The 21942-nt window shown below is 45.4% G+C and overlaps 1 protein-coding gene across 1 annotated transcript in view; it reads left to right on the forward strand.

Moving 5' to 3' along the window:
* The window catches only part of ATP6V1C2 (ATPase H+ transporting V1 subunit C2), a 91513-nt gene that overhangs the window by 32541 nt on the left and 37030 nt on the right, over nucleotides 1–21942 (forward strand). Inside the window, exon 4 of the mRNA XM_069728094.1 lies at nucleotides 3882–3967. Within this exon, the coding sequence (XP_069584195.1) occupies nucleotides 3882–3967 (86 nt within the window). The remainder of the gene's footprint in view (nucleotides 1–3881; nucleotides 3968–21942) is intronic.

Below are 21942 nucleotides of genomic sequence, written 5' to 3' on the forward strand. Positions count from 1 at the left end.
CTGCTTCCAGTACAGATCCCTGCAGTCCCCACTGCTTCCAGTACAGATCCCTGCAGTCCCCACTACTTCCTGCACAGATCCCTGTGGTCCCCACTGCTTCCAGTACAGATCCCTGCGGTCCCCACTGCTTCCAGTACAATTCCCTGTGGTCCCCACTGCTTCCAGTACAGATCCCTGCAGTCCCCACTGCTTCCAGTACAGATCCCTGCAGTCCCCACTACTTCCTGCACAGATCCCTGTGGTCCCCACTGCTTCCAGTACAGATCCGTGCAGTCCCCAACGCTTCCAGTACGGATCCCTGCAGTCCCCACTGCTGACTATATACCATTTATGACAGCTCTTTCTTTCCTGTCATTTAACCAATTCTGTACCCATCTGCATATAGTTTCCCTCAGTCCTTGCTTCTGTAGCTTCAGAATAAGGCTGTTATGTGATACAGTATCAAATGCCTTTGCAAAGTCCAGATAAATCACATCAGCCGCATTAGGCCTCTTTCACACTTCTGTCTTTTTGTTTCTGTCAAAATCCATCGTTTTATGAATAAACGGATCCAGCAAATGTTTCTGCTGCATCAGATTTTTTCTCATAGACTTGTATCAGTGACTGATTGTGATGGATGGCCACATGTTTCATCCGTCGTGCACTGGATCTGTCGTAAAATTGCTGTCCGTCATGCGGGGACAACGCATAGATGATCGTTTTATGTGTACGTCGGAAAATCGGCCAGCGATGGATTCTGCGCTGCCTGTCGTTGGCTATAATGGAAGCCTATGGGCCGTCAAAAGCAGGAATCCAGCGACGGATGCTGTCTTTTGAAACTGCCTATGCAGCATCAATAGTAAAAAGATATAATAGTAAGAATAATAGTAAAAAGATATAATAATAATTAAAAAAATAATAACTACGTTATTTGCATCTCGGCTTTGGAAAAATGGCCGCCGCGATCTCTTCTGCGCACGCGCAGCATCCCGCGGCCATTTTCCTGAAGCCCCGTGCAGCAGAGCACTCCATCTGCGCACGCGCGGCCCCAGGAAGATGGCCGCCCCCACCGATGACAGGGGGTAATAGCGCAGATCGCGCGCTGCTTCTTCACGTGCGCGCAGCCACCAACGGAAAGCTGGGGAAGAAAAGAGCGATGTCACCACGCCCACCTGACCAGACCAGACTGATTGACAGGCGAAAACGGCGACTTTGGTAATGTATTGCGCAGCATAAGTGGGGAATCAGGGTACACTACATACACTATTGTAACGCACAGCGCAGGCCCTATTTAACAGTATTTATATCTCAATCTGAAAAAACGGGGTGACAGGTTCCCTTTAAAAAATGCACCAAAAACGCTGCATGTGAACATAGCCAATCTGGACAAAACCTACAAGCTTTTGAGGAGTCTTGAAATTTGATTTGGGGAGTTGATGCTCAATTTCTGCATGGTTTCTGCTCCAAAAGCTCCTCAGAAAACTCTGTATGCACATAGCCATTTGTAGCCTTTATCCAAACTAACCCCCCCCCGAACAATGTGCATTAGAGGCGAATTTTCCTATTGAAAACAATAGGAAACTTATTGATACATTATTTGAAGTAGGATTTTTAAGGAGGATTTTGGAGCAAAAACTATTCCGAAATTCATGTAAAATACATGTGTGAACATACTCCTATAGGATCATTCTTAGCAGAAGGCATAGCCATGGTCAGTGTACATGTGCACGTCCAGGTATATATGAGCTGGATTTCTGTATTAGGACTGCAGCTACTCCTACCGTCTGCAGCCCTGTAGTGTTATGGGATATACAGCTCCGGTGTAACCAAGCAGTCTGAACCTGTCAGCGCTGTCTCTGTCCGGTACAAGAGAGAAGGGAGATATTTTCAGTGTGCCGTCTCATCTCCTACCATTATTTATTTACTGTGGCTAGTCTCTGGCTCTGAGTGTTTTTCCATGTCACTTTTGAACAGTGAAGAAGGTTTTGCAGCGTACTGTCACTTTAAACCTGTAATTAAATTCTACACCCTACATCCATATTTAAAGTGGCCGTATCATGATTTGTTTGTTTTTTTTATTGCGTTTTTTTTTGTCTTGTATTCGTTGACATTTTCCACTACAAATTCTTTGAAATTGCACACCCAGTTCAAGAATTTTGCTTTGCATTTTCAGTCTATATTTTATATTTTCAGTCTATTATATTAACAAACTAACAATGACAGACTGGAACAGAGGGCAGACGGCCCTGTCCATGTGGGCCTACAGTCTACAGGATAATGGGGTAGGAGACAGTAGGATAGGGGGTTGCGGTAGGTCTAGTGGCGGTGAGGTGGCAGGGGCTCCGTGGTGGCTGTAAACGTTCTCGAAGAGATGGGTTTTCAAGCCCCATCTGAAAGTTCCGAATGTGGCGAATAACACGAAGTAGAAGTCCAGAGGATGGAAGATACTTAGGAGAATTCTTGGAGGTAATTGGGTGAGGAATGTACAAGTATGGAGGAGAGAGTAAGTAAGTCATTAGTAATTTGGTGGAGTGGTGGGGACAGAAGCCGGACTGTAGGTTGTCAAAGAGTGAGTTAGATGAGAGGTGGGTGGAAAGTTCAGAGTGGACATGCTGTTCGAGGAGTTTGCTGGCGAACGGGAGCAGCGGTATGGGACAACATCTGGACATAGAGGTCGGATCGAGGCATAGTTTCTTCTGCATAGGTGTGATTGTAGCATGTTTGAAAGCGGAAGAGAAGGTAGCAGAAGTTAATGACTGAAGAAATGGATTAGGGCTGGGATAAGCGTGGTGGTGAGGTTGGAGAGGAGGTGGGAAGGCATGGGGTCAAGTGCACAAATAGTGAAATGGAATTTGGAGAGGAGATCAGAACTCTTTTAGTGATGTAGGTGAGCAAGATTATGAGGGAGAGGAAGTGGTCTGTTATAATTAGGGGTTGAGGTGGTTGTTCAGTAAAAACTTGGCTTGTTTGGTCGATCTTATTTTTGATATGGGATTAATCTGTAGGTTAATAGAGCTCTGAAACCATGTGGCCATGGCCACAGCACTAAAAGCCCCACTTCCAGTAGAAAGTGAACTTTATTGCTTCCGGCAGCTTCGTGCTTTCAGTCATAGGGGCGCGTCGGTGTAGTTTCAGTCACCGCTCTGTAACCATGTCCTAGCACTTACTGACAGGCAGCTCAGCAGATCATCATTACAGAATCGGCTGTCAGTCAGTGCCGGGGCATGGTTTGAACCGCCACTCACTATGTACTGAGCAGTGACGAAAGTCATGCTTCTATGACTGAAAGTCTGAGGCTGCCGGGTGGAGTAAATTTAATTTCCTCAGGTTCCTTTTCTTTAAAAAAAATACCCCACAATTGTGACTTTGCATTACCTTTTCTGGCTCCACATAAATGTCTGTTCACATGCTGCATATGTGTTGCAGATTTAGTTGCGTAAAGTTCTGCAAATGGCTTATTCATCTGAAACAACCTTATTAAAACAACTAGAATCAATTTTCAGCCAAATACATTTTTGCAACAAATGGGAAAAAAAGTACACAACCGAAAAAACCCAATGAGTTATGCAGCTTCTTTTATTGGACAGTGAGCACAGGCTTTTTTTGCAGCAGATTTTTGCACAAAAAAGCTCACACAGCTAAAAATGTATTGCTTTTTCGCTATATCGAACATAGTCTTTGGATTTTGCACCTCTTGATGGACATGGAGATTGAAGCAGAAGTCGGAAAATCCCTTTGGGCACAGCAATCGGCATTAGTGGATGTCACCACTGATATAGTAACCATATATGATATATGACTGATGCAGATCGCCAGGTGCTGGCTTGGTCTTGTGCAGGTTATAATATGATGATACATGAACCTCTCCTCTTGGTAATCCTACTGTCCTTTCTCCCCCTCAGTGTAATTAAGAAAATTGCTCAGTATATTGGGGAAATCATGGTTGACTCTGCAGAGAAAGCCCAAGAAAACCTACTGGCAAATGGAGGTGAGAACTTGCGTATCCACATTGTAACTTCAGGTATAACGACTGTGGTATGTACTTCAGACGCGCAACCTACCATCATGGCAGGTCCTAGGTCATTTGCCCATAAATGCCATTGCCAAATTTTTTCCCTTGATATGTCCATGCCTCATGCTTATGTCTATCCTCCCTTTGACTACAGTGACATCTCCGTTTCTGACCTAGATTTTATTGCACAGGCAGATGGAATCTTTTTCTTATGGATTTGGTGTAATTCTGTAAGAAAAAAAATAATTAGAACAGAAAATAAAAATGTATATCATTTTCCAGTCTATACCATGCTATGCAGATATTTTCCTTTATAGGTAATGTTAAGTGACTGGCTATGGGTAGGTATTAAAGACTAAAGTCAACCATACACAATAGACGGCTGTTGGCCGAATTGTGGTTTGGCCGATCGTTCGACTGACAGTCATCACAGCTGACACTCCCATACTCAAGAGCGCTCATTCTGCCATGTGCTCCTGTGTCCTCCTTGAAAAGGCTGGCTTACCTCTGGGAGAACAATGCGGTCGGCAGTCCGAAATCGGATATGCCCAATTAACATCCCCGCTGACAATTAGTCCGTCTACGACCACATACTCATTAAAGTGTCGGCTGAACCTGTCAATATCGGCGGATTAGGTTGGCATTAGTCTGATGTGTGTGGGGGCCATAGGGTGCAGTCAGGCGGTCTCATTACTCGCACGAAGATCACATCGCAATCTTCAGACTGGCTTTCGGCTCTCCTAACCTGAGCCAGTGACAGCCTGTGACAGTTGCATAGAAATACATACTATCACGCTCAGGTCAGAAGAGCCGACGGCCAGTACAAGGATTACAGTGCGATTCTCGTGAAAATAATACGTTCGTCCGATTGTGCCCTTACGGCATAATACACAATAGATAGTTGTCAGCTAAACAATCATTTGACCAACACCTATCTCACCTAACTCCGCCGTACACCGGTATCACTATTGTGCTCTGCAAGAGAGAGCCAGTGCCAGACTCCCCTGGCGGCAGCTTATCTCCCCGAGAACAAATGGATCATTGGAAATCCAACTGGTCAGATCCTCATCTACCCCAACATCATTTAACGGGGGAGAGTGAGGAAGCCCCTTTACACATTAAGACTGTCGGATGATCTCATCAATATTCCTGACTACAGTCTAATGTGTATGTTGTTAAGGTGAGGAAGTATTCTGGATTCCAAATTTATGGAAGAGATTATGAGAGCTTGCTAAGTATAAGGCGCTGGAATTGAGATGATGGTTAGGTTTTGAGGGATAGTCTATGTTGTGAGTTCTGTTTTTGGGCTCCCTCTGGTGGTTACTGATGGTACTGGGTGACTTGTGTTCTCTGCGGTCTCTGGTGTCCACCTGTTCCATCAGGTTATGGGAGTTTCCTATTTAACCTGGCTTTTTTGTCATTTCCTCGCCGGCTATCAATGTAATCAGCGTGTCTTTTTACCTCTGCTCCCTGCGTCTGTTATCTTCAGGACAAGCTAAGTTTTGATTTTCCTGTTCCACGTTTTGCTTAATTTTTGTCTTAGGCCAGCTTGCAGATATGTGATTCCTTGCTGCTGGTTGCTCTAGTGGGCTGAAATTACTCCTCATGTTCCATGAGTTGGCACATGAGTTCAAGTAATTTCAGGATGGTTTTTTGAAGGGTTTTTCGCTGACCGCGCAGTTCACTTTTGTATCCTCTGCTATCTAGCTTTAGCGGGCCTCATTTTTGCTGATTCTATTTTCATAACTACGTATGTGCTTTCCTCTCATTTCACCGTTATTACATGTGGGGGGCTGCTATTTCTGTGGGGTGTTTCTCTGGAGGCAAGTGAGGTCTGTGTTTCTTCTGATAGGGGAAGTTAATCCTTCGGCTGGCGCGAGACGTCTAGGAATCATCGTAGGCACGTTCCCCGGCTACTGCTAGTTGTGTGTTTAGGTTCAGGATCGCGGTCAGCTCAGGTTCCATCACCCTAGAGCTTGTTTTGTTTTTTTTGCTTGTCCTTTTGTGATCCCCTGCCATTGGGATCATGACAGTATAGCCGGCCTAAAAAAAAAAATTGGTCATCGTTTTGGCTGAAGTAGGAGGAAAAGTAGTCTGAGGAAGTTTTTTTTTTTTTTTTTTCTTTTTTTTTTTTTTTCTTCCCTCCTCAGTGTTTGCTGCCTAGCCTTAATTGCAGCTTGGCTGCTTCTTTCCTCCTCTTAATCCTTGAATGGCTCTGACCTCAGCTGTTTATCATGGACGTCCAGAGTTTGGCTTCCAGCCTGAATAATCTTGCTGCTAAGGTTCAAAATATACAAGATTTTGTTGTACATACGCCTATGTCTGAACCTAGAATTCCTATCCCAGAGTTTTTTTCTGGAGATAGATCTAGTTTTCTGAATTTTAAGAACAATTGCAAGTTGTTTCTTTCCTTGAAATCTCGCTCCTCTGGAGACCCTGCTCAGCAGGTCAAGATTGTTATATCTTTCCTGCGGGGTGACCCTCAGAATTGTGCATTTGCATTGGCACCAGGGGATCCTGCGTTGCTCAATGTGGATGCGTTTTTTCTGGCATTGGGTTTGCTCTATGAGGAACCTAACCTAGAGATTCAGGCTGAAAAAGCTTTATTGGCTCTCTCTCAGGGGCAAGATGAAGCAGAAATATATTGTCAGAAATTTCGGAAATGGTCGGTGCTTACTCAGTGGAATGAGTGCGTTCTGGCTGCAAAATTCAGAGATGGCCTTTCTGAGGCCATTAAAGATGTTATGGTGGGGTTCCCGGCGCCTACAGGTCTGAATGAGTCCATGACTATGGCTATTCAGATTGATCGGCGTTTACGGGAGCGCAAACCTGTGCACCATTTGGCGGTGTCTTCTGAACAGGCACCTGAGATAATGCAATGTGATAGAATTCAGTCTAGAAGTGAACGGCAAAATTATAGGCGGAAAAATGGATTGTGTTTTTATTGTGGTGATTCAGCTCATGTTATATCAGCATGCTCTAAACGCACAAAAAAGGTTGATAAGTCTGTTGCCATTGGTACTTTACAGTCTAAGTTCATTCTGTCTGTGACGCTGATTTGTTCATTATCATCCATTTCCGTTGATGCCTATGTGGATTCAGGCGCTGCCCTGAGTCTTATGGATTGGTCATTTGCCAATCGCTGTGGGTTTAGTCTGGAACCTCTGGAAGTTCCTATTCCTTTGAAAGGAATTGACTCTACACCTTTGGCTATGAATAAACCTCAGTACTGGACACAAGTGACCATGCGTATGACTCCCGTTCATCAGGAGGTGATTCGCTTCCTGGTACTGTATAATTTACATGATGTCTTAGTGCTTGGTCTGCCATGGTTACAAACTCATAACCCAGTCCTGGACTGGAAAACAATGTCTGTGTTAAGCTGGGGATGTCAGGGGGTTCATGATGATGCATCTCCGATTTCTGTCGCTTCATCTACTCCTTCTGAGGTTCCGGTATTTCTGTCTGATTATCGGGAGGTTTTTGAGGAGCCTAAGCTCAGTTCGCTTCCTCCTCACAGGGATTGCGATTGTGCTGTAGATTTGATTCCTGGCAGTAAATTCCCTAAAGGTCGTTTGTTCAATCTGTCAGTGCCAGAGCATACTGCTATGCGGAATTATGTTAAGGAGTCCTTGGAAAAGGGACATATCCGTCCATCTTCGTCCCCTTTGGGAGCAGGTTTTTTTTTTGTGGCCAAAAAAGATGGTTCCTTGAGGCCTTGCATAGATTATCGTCTTTTGAATAAGATTACAGTCAAATATCAGTATCCTTTGCCATTGTTGACTGATTTGTTCGCTCGCATTAAGGGGGCTAAATGGTTCACTAAGATTGATCTTCGGGGTGCGTATAATCTTGTGCGGATAAGGCAGGGTGATGAGTGGAAAACCGCATTTAATACGCCTGAGGGCCATTTCGAGTATTTGGTGATGCCTTTTGGACTTTCTAATGCTCCTTCTGTCTTCCAGTCTTTTATGCACGATATTTTCCGTGAATATCTGGATAAATTTATTATCGTGTATTTGGATGATGTTTTGGTTTTTTCTGATGACTGGGAGTCTCATGTTCAGCAGGTCAGGAAGGTGTTTCAGGTCCTGCGGGCCAATTCTTTGTTTGTAAAAGGTTCTAAATGTCTCTTTGGAATCCAGAAGATTTCTTTTTTGGGGTATATTTTTTCCCCTTCTACTATTGAGATGGATCCCGTCAAGGTTCAGGCTATTTGTGACTGGACGCAGCCTACATCTCTTAAGAGTCTACAGAAGTTCTTAGGCTTTGCTAATTTTTATCGTCGCTTCATAACTAATTTTTCTAGTGTTGTTAAGCCTTTGACAGATTTGACTAAAAAGGGTGCTGATGTTACTGATTGGTCTCCTGCGGCTGTGGAGGCCTTTCAGGAACTTAAGCGCCGGTTTTCTTCTGCTCCTGTGTTGCGTCAGCCAGATACGTCGCTTCCTTTTCAGGTTGAGGTTGATGCTTCCGAGATCGGAGCGGGGGCGGTTTTGTCACAGAGAAGTTCCGATGGCTCAGTGACGAAGCCATGTGCGTTCTTTTCTAGAAAATTTTCGCCCGCTGAACGGAATTATGATGTTGGTAATCGGGAGCTTTTGGCCATGAAGTGGGCATTTGAGGAGTGGTGTCATTGGCTTGAGGGTGCTAGACATCGTGTGGTGGTCTTGACTGATCACAAAAATCTGATGTACCTTGAGTCTGCCAAGCGTCTGAATCCTAGACAGGCTCGTTGGTCACTGTTTTTCTCCCGTTTCAATTTTGTGGTTTCATACCTGCCAGGTTCAAAGAATGTGAAGGCGGATGCTCTTTCTAGGAGTTTTGTGCCTGACTCCCCTGGAAATTCTGAGCCCACTGGTATCCTTAAGGATGGGGTGATTTTGTCGGCTGTCTCCCCAGACTTGCGACGTGCTTTGCAGGAGTTTCAGGCGGATAAACCTGATCGTTGTCCGCCGGAAAGACTGTTTGTTCCGGATAATTGGACCAGTAGAGTCATCTCCGAGGTCCATTCTTCTGTGTTGGCAGGTCATCCTGGAATATTTGGTACTAGAGACTTGGTGGCCAGGTCTTTTTGGTGGTCTTCCTTGTCGAGGGATGTGCGTTCTTTCGTGCAGTCTTGTGGAGTTTGCGCTCGGGCTAAGCCTTGCTGTTCTCGGGCCAGTGGATTGTTGTCACCTTTGCCTATCCCAAAGAGGCCTTGGATGCACATTTCCATGGACTTTATTTCGGATCTCCCTGTCTCTCAAAAAATGTCCGTCATATGGGTTGTGTGTGACCGCTTTTCTAAGATGGTTCATCTGGTACCCTTGCCTAAGTTACCTTCTTCCTCTGAGTTGGTCCCTCTGTTTTTTCAAAACGTGGTCCGTTTGCATGGCATTCCGGAGAACATCGTTTCTGACAGGGGATCCCAGTTTGTGTCTAGATTTTGGCGGACGTTCTGTGCTAAGATGGGCATTGATTTGTCCTTTTCGTCTGCATTCCATCCCCAGACGAATGGCCAGACGGAACGAACTAATCAGACTTTAGAAACTTATTTAAGGTGTTTTGTTTCTGCTGATCAAGATGACTGGGTTTCCTTTTTGCCGCTTGCTGAGTTTGCCCTTAATAATTGGGCTAGTTCTGCTACCTTGGTTTCTCCTTTCTTTTGTAATTCGGGGTTTCATCCTCGTTTTTCCTCTGGTGAGGTGGAGCCTTCTGATTGTCCTGGAGTGGACATGGTGGTGGATAGGTTGCATCGGATTTGGAGTCATGTGGTGGACAATTTGAAGTTGTCCCAGGAGAGGGCTCAGCAGTTTGCTAATCGCCGTCGCCGCGTGGGTCCTCGACTTCTTGTTGGGGACTTGGTGTGGTTGTCTTCTCGTTTTGTTCCTATGAAGGTCTCTTCTCCTAAGTTCAAGCCTCGGTTCATCGGTCCCTATAGGATCTTGGAAATTCTTAACCCTGTGTCGTTTCGTTTGGATCTCCCGGCATCGTTTGCTATTCATAATGTGTTCCATCGGTCGTTGTTGCGGAAGTATGAGGTACCTGTTGTTCCTTCGCTTGAGCCTCCTGCTCCGGTGCTGGTGGAGGGTGAATTGGAGTATGTTGTGGAGAAGATCTTGGATTCTCGTGTTTCCAGACGGAAACTCCAGTATTTGGTCAAGTGGAAGGGTTATGGTCAGGAGGATAATTCTTGGGTGATTGCCTCTGATGTTCATGCTGCCGATTTGGTCCGTGCTTTTCATAGGGCTCATCCTGGTCGCCCTGGTGGTTCTCGTGAGGGTTCGGTGACCCCTCCTCAAGGGGGGGGTACTGTTGTGAGTTCTGTTTTTGGGCTCCCTCTGGTGGTTACTGATGGTACTGGGTGACTTGTGTTCTCTGCGGTCTCTGGTGTCCACCTGTTCCATCAGGTTATGGGAGTTTCCTATTTAACCTGGCTTTTTTGTCATTTCCTCGCCGGCTATCAATGTAATCAGCATGTCTTTTTACCTCTGCTCCCTGCGTCTGTTATCTTCAGGACAAGCTAAGTTTTGATTTTCCTGTTCCACGTTTTGCTTAATTTTTGTCTTAGTCCAGCTTCCAGATATGTGATTCCTTGCTGCTGGTTGCTCTAGTGGGCTGAAATTACTCCTCATGTTCCATGAGTTGGCACATGAGTTCAAGTAATTTCAGGATGGTTTTTTGAAGGGTTTTTCGCTGACCGCGCAGTTCACTTTTGTATCCTCTGCTATCTAGCTTTAGCGGGCCTCATTTTTGCTGATTCTATTTTCATAACTACGTATGTGCTTTCCTCTCATTTCACCGTTATTACATGTGGGGGGCTGCTATTTCTGTGGGGTGTTTCTCTGGAGGCAAGTGAGGTCTGTGTTTCTTCTGATAGGGGAAGTTAATCCTTCGGCTGGCGCGAGACGTCTAGGAATCATCGTAGGCACGTTCCCCGGCTAATGCTAGTTGTGTGTTTAGGTTCAGGATCGCGGTCAGCTCAGGTTCCATCACCCTAGAGCTTGTTTTGTTTTTTTTGCTTGTCCTTTTGTGATCCCCTGCCATTGGGATCATGACAAGTCTAGTAGGATAGGGAAGAATGCTCCACGGGACAGGGGCTACTCTTGAGAAGTCCTAAATCAATGCATGGAAAAGGATAGAAGACATAAAGATATCAGCACTTCAGAGGAAAGACAAACATATTGATTTTGATGGATAGTTTAGTAGAACAGGGAAGAGTTCTCTAGGAGACAGGGGCAAGTCAAGAGAAGTTCTATAATCGTGAATGTGAATAGGTTATAATGGAAAAGGAAAACAGTGGGCCAGAGAAGGAATGATTGATTGTGAGATACAAGCATTGAGGTGATGTAATTACGATATATCAGCACGGTGGCGCAGTGGTTAGCATTGCAGCCTTGTAGCGCTGGAGTCCTGGGTTCTAATCCCACCTAGGACAACATCTGCAAAGAGTTTGTATGTTCTCTCCGTGTTTGCGTGGGTTTACTCCGGGTACTCCGGTTTCCTCCCACATTCTAAAGACATACTGATAGGGAATTTAGATTGTGAGCCCCATCAGGGACAGCGATGATAATGTGTGCAAACTGTAAAGCGCTGCGGAATATGTTAGCGCTATATAAAAATAAAGATTATTATTATTATTATTATTGACTAACGACTACCGTTAGATGTGAGAACCGCCTCCTACTAATCTGCATCCGCGGCTCTTCTTTTGATTAGCCAGCCGGGCACAACATCATTGTCTCTTCAAAAGAAGATCCGTGGATGTCGGGAAATAGGAGGCGATTCTCAGGGTTCCCATGCAAAGGCCACGGATTAATTATATGGCCGCTAAACAGGGTCCTGCAAATCGATTCTCACAGCTGATTTTTTTCAGGCAAGAAGAAGAAAGTGAAGCACATACACAGTATGTAAACTGCCCGTGTGCCGTGGGTTTTATTTCAGCATGGATTGTCTAGGTCTCCGAGCTCCAGAGACAGCGACTCTAGTTGTAGGGGTACAGTGATCAGGTTACGATGGATGTGTCACATAATGGCCTCGTAGCCTGGTCACCATATCCGTATGACTCAGATAACATCCCTGCAGAGTTATGAGTTCTTTCCATTCTTCTGTTACAGCTATGCAAAAACTGAAAGTTCACCTCTGTTCTCCAGGTTCCCCAGGTTCTTCTGACTCCAGTAGTTGAGTCCTATCTAATCGTGGATATAGTAATGGCATCTGGAAGAGGCTTGGCTTTCATTTTATATGTTCACATGGTGCGTTTTTGCAGCATTTTTTTGTTTCTGAAGGAAAACAACACAAGGAAAAAAAACAACAAAAAACAAAAATACAGCATGTGAATAAGCCCTAACTGTAGTGAACAAACAGTGATGACTCCATATCCACCAGCTTCACTAGTTATGTATCAGCACAAAGTAGGCCTCCTTTTTTCAAGAAACTGGCTTAGTTACATTTGCATAAATCCTTGAAAACATGTAGAGATTCTTCATGAATGCCATTTCTGCTTTGCTTAGTGCCACATTATCCTCAGTGATTTAGCAGTAATGGATTGCAGTCACAACTGGATGCATGGTCGCCTCTTGCCCATTGAGAAACGCATGGGGCTTACTGTCTATGGTGGACTCACGCTATCTCACTGTGCACATGAATGCTGTTTACTAGTGTCCAGCATGGTGACATCCTAGTTTAAGGACAGTCTGCTGATTTTAGTTAAGATATGTGCACGCAATGTCTTTTTTTTTTATCCGATTCTGCTTATTAAAAAAAAAAAAAAAAAAAGCGCTAAACAAACGCCAAAAAGAATTGAACATATGCACTTCAATGTCAAAGCGACTTGCAGCTCATATGTTCAGTTTTTGTGTTTTCAACCAGTCAGGTTTTCAAAGCCTGATGCAGTTAAAGGGAACCTCTCAGGTCCGAAAATAATATTAACCTGAAGATATAGGGTTAATCTGTAGGTTACTAGCATTATAAAGTTGCCCAGCCAGAGTACTGAAATTACGGAACCCAAGAGAAAATGAACTTTATTTACCTCGGAAGCTGATGGCTTTCGGTCATGCAGGCGTGCCCAGAGGAACTACAGTCACCGCTCACAACACTGAGAGCAGCGGCTGTAACCGCTCTGCGCCACTGACTGACAACCGGCTATGTACTGATGCACTGCAGAACCTGCTGTCAGTCAGTGTCGGGGTGTGGTCCACCGCTCTCACTCCGCTCTAGGTTCACTTTCCTGGAGTTGTGGTTAGGAGAAGGTCCCAGCTAAATATCAACACATTCAAATGCATTATAACAATACACGTGTCTTCAAGGGGGAATGTAGGCAACACTTCCATCTTCTTACACAACGATGGTATGACACCAGGTCAACTACTCAGAAGAGGCGCTAGAGGTTACGGTACATAGAAGAAGGTTTGCAGGGCAAGTGGATTATGATGTATGATGGTAGTTGTAGTTTAGTTTCATGAGAGACTGATGCAATTTACCTGCAGGATACCTTCCTTCTAGTGGAATGGAAATGTTGCTGAGTTCATGCTCTTTTCAGGCCATATCAGTTTCCGCACTTCTAGTACCTGAGATGGAAACGCAGTAGTTGGGGTCAGCTATCAGTGAGAAGAGACAACCCCATGTACAGCTCATATCCTGCGCCTTATCCCACCCGCAGCGTAGTGTCTGGGGCCCATTACAATTGATTAAGACAATCAAGAACTTCTCTTATATTAGTTACAGGTAATTTGTGACACAGTGTTCAGAAAATATCATAATAGTCTAGCTGGGATAGCACGCGTGCGGGTTCGCGTGTGCATCAGATTTTAAGTGCGACAGTTTAAAGTGCTTTGCAGTTAGACAATGGCAGTTGGACAGGGCAGGAGACAGGTAAGGTGCATACGTTTTTCAAACAATCATGCTTCTTGGTCAGTCATACTACATTATGCATTCATCATATCAATCTGCTTCTTATTTGTTTTAACGTCTGCTTTCTCACAACTCGCCTGCCCTTTAACACATTCTGGGCACTCTCTCTATATCCACCCCTCCCTTCTCCCCTCTCCCATGTATAACTCTGAGACTCTACTGACATTTCTTACCCACTCCAAACCAGCCACTACCGCCATGCAGCACTCAAAACGTTCATACAAATCATCCCACCACCTGCTCTTTCTGTTTTTTTCTCCTTCTGCTAGTTGCAGGTGACATCTCCCTAAACCCTGGACCTCTCTCCACCAGCATACATTACTCTCCTCCAGCTGCATATAGAAACCCTGCTAATCTTATTAACATTCAGTGCATGCCTTCTCCTATTGCTTTCCACTGTGCTCTCTGGAATGCACGGTCTGTGTGTAACAAACTAACTTACATTCATGATGTTTTACTCTCTAATTCCCTTAACCTTCTGGCTATTACAGAAACCTGGATACAGCACTCAGACACTACCGCCGCTGCCGCTCTCTCATTTGGTGGCCTGAAAATTTCACATACCACCAGACCTGAGAACAGACAGGGTGGAGGTGTTGGTTTACTCCTTTCATCACAATGTGCTTTCCAGGTCATCCCCCCGGTTCCCTCACTTACATTTGCTTCCTTTGAAGTCCACGTCGTCAGACTCTTTAAGCCCTTCCCCTTGCAGGTGGCAGTTGTTTATCGCCCTCCAGGTTCCTCCCACCTGTTTCTAGACCACTTTGCCACCTGGCTTACTCATTTTCTATCCTGTGACATCCCCACCCTCATCATGGGCGACTTTAACATCCCCATCAATGATCCCCTCTCCCAATCTACCTCTCATCTTCTCTCTCTAACTTCTTCATTCAACCTCTCACAGTTTACTAATTCAACTACGCATGAGGACGGGAATACTCTGGACCTGGTTTTCTCCCGTCCCGGATCGCTGCACGACTTTACTAACTCTACACTCCCGCTCTCGGACCACAACCTTCTTTCCTTCTCTATCAAGAATTGTCTCCTCACTCAGGACACCCCCACTTACCACACTTATCGGAATACAGGTACCATTAATACCCAGCAGCTTATGGACAACCTCCACACATCTTTAGCGCCCATCTCCTCACTCTCCTGTCCAGACTTAGCATTGTCACACTTCAATATTACACTGAAGAATGCCCTGGATGAAGCAGCATCTTCTACACGCAGAAAGACCTGACACAGACAACGGCAGCCCTGGCAAACTATGCAAACACGCTTTCTTTAGCGTTGCTCAAGGTGTGCAGAGTGGCAGTGAAGAAAATCTCTCTTAGCAGAAGACTTCATCCACTATAAGTTCATGCTCAAAACCTATAACTCTGCCCTTTCTCTGGCCAAACAATCCTACTTCACCACCCTCATCACCTCACTATCCAACAACCCAAAATGACTTTTTGAAACCTTAAACTCCCTCCTGAAACCTAAAGTACAGGCCCCCATCTCCAATCTCAGTGGTGAGGATCTGGCCACTTATTTCCTAGAAAAAATCAACCACATCCATCAGGATATCTCAGCCCAATCTCCTCAGTGCCTGGATCCCCTTCCCTGCCGCACCTCAAGCTCATTAGACATCTTTGAGCCTGTTTCAGAAGAAGTTTCCAAGCTCCTCACTTCTGCTCGGCCTACAACCTGCAATAGTGACCCCATTCCTTCACCTCTCCCGCAGTCTCTCTCACCAGTGGTTACCACTCACCTGACTAAAATATTTAACCTCTCTCTTTCCTCAGGCATCTTTCCCTCCTCATTTAACCCTGCTGTTCTGTTCGGTCTGGGGAGACCTATTTTGAACTTTGGTATTTTTTGGGGTGTTCAAGATGCGGTTCTGAAACTTGTGGTTGATTGACTTAAATGAGGATGGGTCGGTCGGCCACGGGTTTCAGAGCCGCATCTTGAATATTTTAAAGAATATTGAAGTTCAAAGTCGGTCATTTTTGACCAACAGAACAGCAGGGTTAAGCATGCCATCATTACCCATTTACTTAAAAAGCCATCCCTGGACCAGAACTGCACGGCTAACTACAGACCTGTCTCTAACCTTTCCTTCATCTCTAAACTCCTGGAACGCTTGGTCCACTCCCGTCTAATCCGCTATCTCTCGGATAACTCTCTTCTCGACCCCTTACAATCTGGTTTCCGCTCTTTACACTCTACTGAAACTGCCCTCACTAAAGTCTCTAATGATCTAATAACAGCTAAATCCAAAGGTCATTGCTCTCTGCTGATTCTCCTGGATCTATCTGCCGCATTTGATACTGTGGATCACCAGCTCCTTCTCTCCATGCTCCGCTCCATAGGCCTCAATGACGCAGCCCTCTCCTGGTTCTCCTCCTACCTCTCTGACCGCTCCTTCACTGTATCTTTTGCCGGCTCCTCTTCCTCTCCTTGTCCCCTTACTATCGGGGTTCCGCAGGGCTCAGTCCTGGGCCCCCTCCTCTTCTCTCTATACACTGCCCCTATTGGACAAACAATCAGCAGATTTGGGTTCCAGTATCATCTCTATGCTGACGACACCCAATTATACACTTCTTCCCCCGACATCACCCCTACCCTAATTCAAAATACCAAGGATTGTCTGTCTGCTGTCTCTAACATCATGTCCTCCCTCTATCTGAAACTAAATCTCTCCAAAACGGAACTTCTTGTATTTCTCCCTTCTACTAACCTCATTCTACCCAACATCGAAATTACCCTGGAGGGTTCAACCATAACTCCCAAGCAGCATGCCCGCTGTCTTGGGGTCATATTCGACACCGAACTTTCCTTTACTCCCTATATCCAATCACTCACTCGCTCCTGTCACCTGCATCTTAAAAACATCTCCAGAATCCGACCTTTTCTCACCTTTGAAACTGCTAAGACTCTTACTTTTGCTCTTATTCATTCTCGTCTGGACTACTGCAACTCTCTTCTGATCGATCTCCATCTTTCCAAACTTTCTCCTCTCAAATCCATCTTGAATGCGGCAGCCAGGGTCATATTTCTGTCCAGCCGCTTCACCGATGCCTCCATCTTGTGCCAGTCATTACACTGGCTACCCATTCGCTACAGGGTCCAGTATAAGCTCATCTCTCTCACCCACAAAGCTCTCCACAGTTCTGCACCGCCTTATGTTTCCTCTCTCATCTCCATCTATCGCCCTACACGTGCCCTCCATTCTACAAATGACCTAAGACTAACATCCCCCGTAATCCGAACCTCGCACCTCCGTCTCCAAGACTTCTCCCGTGCAGTGCCAGCTCTCTGGAATGCACTTCCCCAGACGATCAGACTGATACCTAGCCCCGACCTATTCAAGCACGTTTTAAAAACCCATCTCTTCAAACAAGCCTACCACATCAACTACTCAGTAAACTAACTTTGTCCTGTTCCCTCCTTCCAAATATTATCTGCAAGTGAATCTGCACCCTACTATTCATCTGTCTCCACACCCTCCATGCACATGATAACTGCACTTGATACTTGACTATTGCACTTAAACACACGGGCTGATGACCGGATCATGCAGCTTCATATGAAAATCCCTATTTATTATAATTGCCAGACCTAAAATAACAAGCACTTTTCACCTATTGTGTCCCCCCATTTCCTTGTAGATTGTAAGCTTGCGACCAGGGACCTCACCCCTAATGTCACTGTTTAAACTGTCTTAACTTGTACTGAAATTATTGTCTGTACATGTCCCCGCTTAATTGTAAAGTGCTGCGGAATATGTTGGCACTATATAAATAAAAATTATTATTATTATTATTATAATCAGGCATCTCTGTGCCAGAAGCCAAAGGATCACAGTAATCTTCTCATAACCTGGTCTGTTGTGAATTCTGTTGTCGGGCTCCCTCCTGTGGTCATGAATGGTACTTCGGCTGGTTCTGTCCATGGACTTCCTCTGGTGGGTGTTTCTGAGTTTCCTTCCTCAGGTGACGAGGTTAATTCGTTAGCTGGCTGCTCTATTTAGCTCCACTTAGATCTTTGCTCCATGCCACCTGTCAATGTTCCAGTATTGGTCTAGTTCACTCCTGGATCGTTCTTGTGTCCTGTCTTCCCAGCAGAAGCTAAGTTTCAGCTTGTATTTCTTTGGTTTGCTATTTTTCTGTCCAGCTCGCTATTTTTATTTGTTGTCTTGCTTGCTGGAAGCTCTGGGACGCAGAGGGAGCGCCTCCGCACCGTAAGTCGGTGCGGAGGGTCTTTTTGCGCCCTCTGCGTGGTCTTTTTGTAGGTTTTTGTGCTGACCGCAAAGTAACCTTTCCTATCCTCGGTCTGTTCAGTAAGTCGGGCCTCACTTTGCTAAATCTATTTCATCTCTGTGTTTGTATTTTCATCTTTACTCACAGTCATTATATGTGGGAGGCTGCCTTTTCCTTTGGGGAATTTCTCTGAGGCAAGGTAGGCTTTATTTTTCTATCTTCAGGGCTAGCTAGTTCCTTAGGCTGTGCCGAGTTGCATAGGGAGCGTTAGGCGCAATCCACGGCTATTTCTAGTGTGTTTGATAGGATTAGGGATTGCGGTCAGCAGAGTTCCCACGTCCCAGAGCTCGTCCTTATTATCAGAAACTATCAGGTCATTCCGTGTGCTCTTAACCACCAGGTCCATTATTGTCCTGACCACCAGGTCATAACAGTACAGGTGGCCCAAAGTACTAATGCATCTCAATAGAGGGATAGGAGACGTTCTGAGACCATTTTTTTTTCCTTTGCAGTGTGTTTTGTCTCTCTCTTCCCCTTTACCTCTGGGTGGTTCAGGACACTGGTGTAAACATGGACATTCAAGGTCTGTCCTCTTGGATGGATAATCTCACTACAAGGGTACAAAACATTCAAGATTTTGTGGTTCAGAATCCGATGTCAGAGCCTAGGATTCGAATTCCTGATTTGTTTTTTGGTGATAGATCTAAGTTCTTGAATTTCAAAAATAATTGTAAATTGTTTCTTGCCTTGAAACCTCGCTCCTCAGGTGACCCTGTTCAACAAGTAAAGATCATTATTTCTTTGTTACGTGGTGACCCTCAAGACTGGGCATTTTCTCTTGCGCCAGGAGATCCGGCATTGCGTGATGTTGATGCGTTTTTCCTGGCACTTGGATTGCTTTATGACTAACCTAATTCAGTGGATCAGGCAGAGAAAATCTTGCTGGCTCTGTGTCAGGGTCAGGATGAAGCGGAGATATATTGTCAGAAGTTTAGAAAGTGGTCTGTGCTCACTCAGTGGAATGAATGTGCCCTGGCAGCAATCTTCAGAAAGGGTCTCTCTGAAGCCCTTAAGGATGTCATGGTGGGGTTTTCCATGCCTGCTGGTCTGAATGAGTCTATGTCCTTGGCCATTCAGATCGATCGACGCTTGTGTGAGCGTAAAGCTGTGCACCATTTGGCGGTACTATCTGAGCATGGGCCTGAGCCTATGCAATGTGATAGGACTTTGACCAGAGCTGAACGGCAAGAACACAGACGTCAGAATGGGCTATGTTTTTACTGTGGTGATTCCACTCATGCTATCTCCGATTGTCCTAAGCGCACTAAGCGGTTCGCTAGGTCTGCCACCATTGGTACGGTACAGTCTAAATTTCTATTGTCTGTTACTCTGATTTGCTCTTTGTCATCCTATTCTGTTATGGCATTTGTGGATTCAGGCGCTGCCCTGAATTTGATGGACTTGGAGTATGCTAGGCGCTGTGGTTTTTTCTTGGAGCCCTTGCAGTATCCTATTCCATTGAGAGGAATTGATGCTACGCCTTTGGCCAAGAATAAGCCTCAGTACTGGACCCAATTGACCATGTGCATGGCTCCTGCACATCAGGAGGATATCCGCTTTCTGGTGTTGCATAATCTGCATGATGTGGTCGTTTTGGGGTTGCCATGGCTACAGGTTCATAATCCAGTATTGGACTGGAAATCTATGTCTGTGTCCAGCTGGGGTTGCCAGGGGGTACATGGTGATGTTCCATTTTTGTCTATTTCGTCTTCCACTCCTTCTGAAGTTCCAGAGTTTTTGTCGGATTATCGGGATGTATTTGATGAGCCCAAAGCCAGTGCCCTACCTCCTCATAGGGATTGCGATTGTGCTATCAATTTGATTCCTGGTAGTAAGTTTCCTAAGGGCCGAATGTTCAATTTATCTGTGCCAGAACACGCCGCTATGCGGAGTTATATAAAGGAATCCTTGGAGAAAGGCCATATTCGCCCGTCGTCATCACCGTTAGGAGCAGGGTTCTTTTTTGTGGCCAAGAAGGATGGTTCTTTGAGACCTTGTATTGATTACCGTCTTCTTAATAAAATTACAGTCAAATTTCAGTATCCTTTGCCGTTGCTGTCTGATTTGTTTGCTCGTATTAAAGGGGCTAGTTGGTTCACCAAGATAGATCTTCGAGGGGCGTATAATCTTGTGCGAATTAAACAAGGCGATGAATGGAAAACAGCATTTAATACGCCCGAGGGCCATTTTGAGTACCTGATTATGCCATTCGGGCTTTCCAATGCTCCATCAGTATTTCAGTCCTTTATGCATGACATCTTCCGAGAGTACCTGGATAAATTCCTGATTGTGTATTTGGATGATATTTTGGTCTTTTCGGATGATTGGGAGTCTCATGTGAAGCAGGTCAGAATGGTGTTCCAGGTCCTTCGTGCGAATTCCTTGTTTGTGAAGGGGTCAACGTGTCTCTTTGGAGTTCAGAAGGTTTCATTTTTGGGGTTCATTTTTTCCCCTCCTACTATCGAGATGGACCCTGTTAAAGTCCAGGCCATTTACGATTGGACTCAGCCGACATCTGTGAAGAGCCTGCAAAAGTTCCTGGGCTTTGCTAATTTTTATCGGCGCTTCATCGCTAATTTTTCTACTGTTGCTAAACCGTTGACTGATTTGACCAAGAAGGGTGCTGATGTGGTCAATTGGTCTTCTGCAGCTGTAGAGGCTTTTCAGGAGTTGAAGCGTCGTTTTTCTTCTGCCCCTGTGTTGTGCCAGCCAGATGTTTCGCTTCCGTTTCAGGTTGAGGTTGATGCTTCTGAGATTGGAGTAGGGGCTGTTTTGTCGCAAAGGAGTTCTGATGGCTCGGTGATGAAGCCATGTGCTTTCTTTTCTAGAAAGTTTTCGCCTGCTGAGCGTAACTATGATGTTGGTAATCGTGAGTTGTTGGCCATGAAGTGGGCATTCGAGGAGTGGCGTCATTGGCTGGAAGGAGCCAAGCATCGCGTGGTGGTCTTGACGGATCACAAGAATTTGACTTATCTTGAGTCTGCCAAACGGTTGAATCCGAGACAGGCTCGATGGTCGTTATTTTTCTCCCATTTTGATTTTGTGGTTTCATACCTTCCGGGCTCTAAGAATGTGAAGGCTGATGCCCTGTCAAGGAGTTTTGTGCCTGACTCTCCGGGTGTTCCTGAGCCGGCGGGTATTCTCAAAGAGGGGGTAATTTTGTCTGCCATCTCCCCTGATTTGCGGCGGGTGCTGCAAAAATTTCAGGCTGATAGACCTGACCGTTACCCAGCAGAGAAACTGTTTGTCCCTGATAGATGGACTAGTAGAGTTATCTCTGAGATTCATTGTTCAGTGTTGGCTGGGCATCCTGGAATCTTTGGTACCAGAGATTTGGTGGCTAGATCCTTCTGGTGGCCGTCTTTGTCACGGGATGTGCGTTCTTTTGTGCAGTCCTGTGGGACTTGTGCTCGGGCTAAGCCCTGCTGTTCTCGTGCCAGTGGGTTGCTTTTGCCCTTGCCGGTCCCGAAGAGGCCCTGGACGCATATTTCTATGGATTTTATTTCGGATCTCCCCGTCTCTCAAAAGATGTCGGTCATTTGGGTGGTTTGTGATCGCTTTTCTAAGATGGTCCATTTGGTACCTTTGTCTAAATTGCCTTCCTCCTCTGATTTGGTGCCATTATTTTTCCAGCATGTGGTTCATTTACATGGTATCCCGGAGAACATTATTTCTGACAGAGGTTCCCAGTTTGTTTCGAGGTTTTGGCGATCCTTTTGTGCTAGGATGGGCATTGATTTGTCTTTCTCC

The sequence above is a fragment of the Ranitomeya imitator genome, chromosome 5, assembly GCF_032444005.1.
Source record: "Ranitomeya imitator isolate aRanImi1 chromosome 5, aRanImi1.pri, whole genome shotgun sequence".
NCBI lineage: Eukaryota > Metazoa > Chordata > Amphibia > Anura > Dendrobatidae > Ranitomeya > Ranitomeya imitator.